At 72.5% G+C, this 1,642-nt stretch overlaps 1 protein-coding gene across 1 annotated transcript in view; it reads left to right on the forward strand.

Moving 5' to 3' along the window:
* CHLNCDRAFT_142753 (hypothetical protein) overlaps nucleotides 1-1,642 on the forward strand; it is a gene marked incomplete at both ends in the record, with an annotated part of 8,866 nt that overhangs the window by 6,681 nt on the left and 543 nt on the right. The window contains 5 exons of the mRNA XM_005849409.1: nucleotides 178-228; nucleotides 473-754; nucleotides 932-1,028; nucleotides 1,218-1,335; nucleotides 1,502-1,584. Coding sequence (XP_005849471.1) covers nucleotides 178-228; nucleotides 473-754; nucleotides 932-1,028; nucleotides 1,218-1,335; nucleotides 1,502-1,584 — 631 coding nt within the window. The remainder of the gene's footprint in view (nucleotides 1-177; nucleotides 229-472; nucleotides 755-931; nucleotides 1,029-1,217; nucleotides 1,336-1,501; nucleotides 1,585-1,642) is intronic.

A 1,642-nucleotide genomic window follows, 5' to 3' on the forward strand; every position in this document is an offset into this window, starting at 1 on the left:
TTGCGCGCCACCAACACCAGCGTGGTCAGGTGGGGCGGCGCAGGCGCAGGCGCCTGCTGCCTGGGCGCGGGCGGGCGGGCGCCGAGGCAGCCTCCCCCCGGGGGCTGCCGCCCTCGCCACCCTCGCTGCCACTCCACTGCTCACCGCCGCCGCCCCGCCGCCCCTCCCCCCCTGCAGGAATGCTGTGCACAAGGTCAACAAGCAGCCAGTCAGCATCAAGTTCTACGGGTGCGCGGCCGGTCGGGCAGCGGCGCTGCGGCGCCTGCGCCGCCACCCCGCCCGCCCCTGCTGTGCTTCGCCCGGCTGGGCCTCTCAGCCTGCCCTAGCTTGTAGGGAGGGCCCCCGCCTGGGTCCCTGGCCGCCGTCTCGTAACCACAACCAGCACACCCACGTGCTGCGCCGCACGCCCCGAACACACACACACACACACACACACACCTGCCCCCCACCCCACCCCACCCACCCCCCGCAGCCGCATGGAGGACTTCAACCGCGAGCGCCAGCTCTACTCTCTGGCCATCTCCCCCCAGTTTGTTCCCATGATGTACTTTTGTGAGGAAGGGTCGGAGGACCTGCCCCCCTTCATCATCACCGAGCGCGGCGACTTCACGCTGTGCGACGTGCTGCGCAAGAGCCGGCCGCCGCCGCAGCAGCAGAAGATCCTGCTGCATGACGTGGCCGCCGCGCTGAGCCAGCTGCACAGCATGGGGCTGGTGCAGATGGACATACGCCCCGCCAACATCATGTTCTTTGGGTGAGCAAGGGGGCAGGGCGGCGGGGGTGGGCTGGCGGGGAGGGGACGGCAGGCAGGGGCGGGTGGCGGGGCGGCTTGTGTGTGTGCGTCTGGCGGCTGGGGGTGCCAAGGTGCCCGCCATAGCAGCCACGCTCACCTTGCCCGCCCCGCCCCGCCCCGCCCCGCCGCGCCGCGCAGCAAGGAGGGTGCCTGGAAGCTGGTCGACTTTGAGAACTGGGCGTGGAGCGGGCAGGCGGCGGATGTGTCGTACGCGCTGCGCTACACGTCGCCAGAGGTGCGCCGCTGGCGGAGGGGGGGGCGCAGGGAGCAGGCGGGCGCGCCCGCATGTCTGCCTTTTCGGGTGGGCGTGCGCTCGCGGCAGGCATCCCCGCCCTTCCTGCACCCTGGCTGAGCATCTCAACCCTGCCTCGATCCCCACCACCACCACACCACCACACCCACCACCATCACCCACCACACGCAGATCCCTGCCGCCGACCTGGCGGGCGAGGCCACCATCGCCGCGGACCCATCCATGGACATGTTTGCGCTGGGCATACTGGCCTTTGAGGTCATGACCGGCAAGCGCTTCTACGGGGAGGGTGAGCGCTGGGAGCGGGGCGGCGGGGGCTGGCGAGCGCCGCGCGGCGCACGCACGCATGCCCGCATGCCCGTGCCAGCGCTGGGGCCTCCGTGGCGCACCGCAGCCTGCCAAGCCTGACGGGAACAACGCCGCCCCCTGCCGGCCCCCACCCCGGCTTCCTGCAGACACCAGCGACTCGGATGTGCTGCTGATGCTGATGGGCCACAAGCAGCTGCCCAGCGAGGGGGAGGGCAGCGTGCTGGCGCAGGTGGGGCCGCGGGCAGGGGCCACGGCAGGGCGGGGCACGGCGCGGGGCACCAGCCCCC

The sequence above is a fragment of the Chlorella variabilis genome (assembly GCF_000147415.1).
Source record: "Chlorella variabilis unplaced genomic scaffold CHLNCscaffold_5, whole genome shotgun sequence".
NCBI lineage: Eukaryota > Viridiplantae > Chlorophyta > Trebouxiophyceae > Chlorellales > Chlorellaceae > Chlorella > Chlorella variabilis.